Below are 2,836 nucleotides of genomic sequence, written 5' to 3' on the forward strand. Positions count from 1 at the left end.
AATTTTCTTAAGGAATGGAAACAAATTATAAGAAAAGAGAAAATAAAACGATGCATTTAAATATAGTTTCTTCCCCACAGGAATAAAAGAATGGAACATGCTTCCCGATTCCGTAGTTCAATCTTCATCGCTCTGTGCATTTTTGGTTAATTTAGACTCTTATTTATTCCGGGAGCGCGGTGTGCTAACATGACTGGGTTTGGTCCGTGTATTGTGTTTCGTGTCTTTATATAGTGTTTTACTTTGTAAATGCTCCTAGAGTGTGCGTGATTATGTTTTTTGTTGCTCTCTTCTACAATGTAATAGGGCACTGTGTACACTTCTCTCGTCCTCTTTAATGACTTGTTACGTGTACAATGCGCTTGATGACAGATTTGTTGGTATTTTTACGTTCTTTTTTCCCACCACTCCTATAATGACTCTTCAATAGGGTTAGCAGTATCAACAAACAAACAAACAAACAAACAAACAAACAAACAAACAAACAAACAAACAAACAAACAAACAAACAAACAAAGGCAACAACAACAACAACAACGACGAAAAAGAACAAAAACGGCAGGTATTCAAAGCACACGGGTAGGTTACAGTACGCAATAGTTTGGTTGAACGGAATGCCGCAGAGTACAGCACCAACGTATTAAAAAAAATGCAGGAACAGTCATACAGAGCATGGTAAGCGCCAAGTGCAAGTTTTAAGAAGAATAAAAAAGGACTTCAAAATATGTTAGTAAGGGAAGTACGAAAGCGGTGGTAGTCGGTCATAGCGACCAGGTCAGCAGGTAGATGGTTCCAGTCACGGGATGCTTTTGGTAGAGAGAGAGAGAGAAACAACTTTATTTACCCGAGCTAAATACGACGTCTGCTTAGACGCCGTCGATGGGTGTGGTTCCCTCTTCATGGGACCCATATGCGTCCCTGGCCGCCTGGCCCCTGGAGATCAGGACGAGCTGGTCTTCCACGGCGGGGCTGGTTAGCAAGGTCTCCCATCGCTCGGTAAGGGAGGATGAGGGATGGGGTGAGGTAGTGGGGCAGGTAAGAGGTGGGGGGATTTCCTTGATGAAGTTGCATACTCCAATGACATGTTGGAGCGTGCCTAACTCAGTCTTGCAGAAATCACATTCCTTCTGGTACCTTTCCGGGTACATCTTGTGTTGAAGGTAAGATTGCGGGAAGGATCCTGCCTGTATCTGCCTGTAGATGGCTTGCTGTTCTCTGGTAAGCGATTTGTGAGGATCGGGGTAACGTTCCCTCTCTGTCTTGTAATAGTTCGTAATTTTCTTATAACTAATAATGGACTGTGGCTCACCTTCCTCTGCCCGGTGTTCCATCTCTCGGGCGAACTGGTGGGCAAGCTCGTTGCCCTCCAGCCAAGAGTGAGCCGGTGTCCATATCAACTCAACTTTCCTTTCAGAAAAGTCGCGTTTACTTTTGAGAATTCCTAGTGCCTCAAGAGACACCCTCCCCTTTCTGTAACTGTTATACGCCTTTTGCGAGTCGGTGACAATTCTTCCCACTTTGGGCTGCGCGAGTGCAAGCGCTATCGCGGCCTCTTCTGCCACCTCTGGAAAAGACGTCTCAATAGAGGCGCAGGTTACGAGCATATCCCGCGTCATATCTGCCAGCGTGGCTTTCGATGAAAACATGGGTAACAAAGCGTCTGTGAAAAGAGTGACACCCTGTTCCTCTTCTTCTATTTTATCTAATGTATCCGTCAAGGCCGCTATACGAGCCGCTCTGCGGCCGTCGTTACGACCCGGCCTCATGTTTCGAGGCAGCGGTTTACTCACAATTTTATGCGCCCACAACCTGGGTAACGGTCCCGTTTCCTTCCGGTCTGCCTCTTGCCAGCCTAACTTGGCCAGAACGCGGCGTCCCGCCGAAGTTTGACTGAGCCGGACTCTTTGATTAGACAGATGAGCTTCTATTAACTCTTCAACGTCGTTGTGCTTGGCCATGCCGGGAAGCTTGTCGGTCGAAGAATACGTCGGTATGCCCAGCGCCATCTTGGTTGCCTTGCGTATAATGATGTTCAACTGGTCCCTGTCTTTCTTGAGTAACTTCAGGTACGGCGCCGCGTAAACGATGCGCGACGTCACGAAGGCCTGGACGAGCGTCAGTGCATCGTCCTCCTTGAATCCTCTTTTTCTGTTCGTTACTCTTCTGATCATGTGCGAAATTTGTTCCGTTGAAACCTTGATCTTGGCGAGCGACGCCCCCGCCTTGCCGTTGTTCTGGAAGATGACACCCAGAATACGTGCTTGCGTGGTTGGCGTTATGTTCGCGCCGTCGATGGTGATGCGGACGTTTTCTTGGTCTCCTTTCTTTCTTCTTGGTTTGATGACGAGTAACTCCGACTTCTGGGGCGAGCAACTGAGGCCGCACGATTGAGCGAACTCGTGCACGGTCTTTGCCACTCTCTGAAGGGTCTCCTCCATCCAACTTTCCAACCCTGCCGTCGACGTCCACACGGTGATATCGTCTGCGTAAAGAGCGCGATTTGTGCCCTCTATGTCTTGAAGCAAAGTCAGGAGAGGGAGGAGAGCCAGGTTGAAGAGAAGCGGCGAAAGAACTGACCCTTGCGGGGTGCCTCTGTCTCCCAGGGCTATTGGTTTCGACTTCTCTTCTCCAATTTTGATTGTTTCCGTTCTGTTGCTTAAGAAATCCTGCACATACTTGAAGGTGCGCTTTCCGCACCCCGTTTGGCGCAGGGTACGGAGGATAGTTTCGTGTGCAACGTTATCGAAGGCCCCCTGAAGATCTAGCGCCAGGATAGCTCTTGGCGTATGAGGCTTCGAATGAATGTACATATGTCATGGTGTTGTGGCGAGGTTTG

General features: G+C 48.3%; 1 protein-coding gene across 1 annotated transcript; it reads right to left on the minus strand.

Moving 5' to 3' along the window:
- Positions 1-866: 866 nt before the first annotated feature.
- LOC149367376 (uncharacterized) lies at positions 867-2,438 on the minus strand. Its single transcript, XM_089572123.1, has 2 exons — positions 1,858-2,438; positions 867-969 (listed from the first exon to the last, which is right to left on the minus strand). The coding sequence occupies exons 1-2, from the start codon at positions 2,436-2,438 to the stop codon at positions 867-869; spliced, it is 684 nt and encodes a 227-aa protein (XP_089428249.1).
- Positions 2,439-2,836: the final 398 nt, after the last annotated feature.

This window comes from Amblyomma mixtum, chromosome 1 (genome assembly GCF_055824585.1).
Source record: "Amblyomma mixtum isolate Tamu chromosome 1, ASM5582458v1, whole genome shotgun sequence".
Classification (NCBI taxonomy): Eukaryota; Metazoa; Arthropoda; class Arachnida; order Ixodida; family Ixodidae; genus Amblyomma; species Amblyomma mixtum.

What these genes read in the sequence shown, in the direction of transcription:
- LOC149367376 (XM_089572123.1), bottom strand. Translation starts at nt 2,438, where the DNA reads ATGGAGGAGACCCTTCAGAGAGTGGCAAAGACCGTGCACGAGTTCGCT. An exon ending in GGACGCCGCGTTCTGGCCAA is followed by an intron (nt 970 to 1,857) that starts GTTAGGCTGGCA and finishes CTTGCTAACCAG; the next exon opens with CCCCGCCGTGGAAGACCAGC.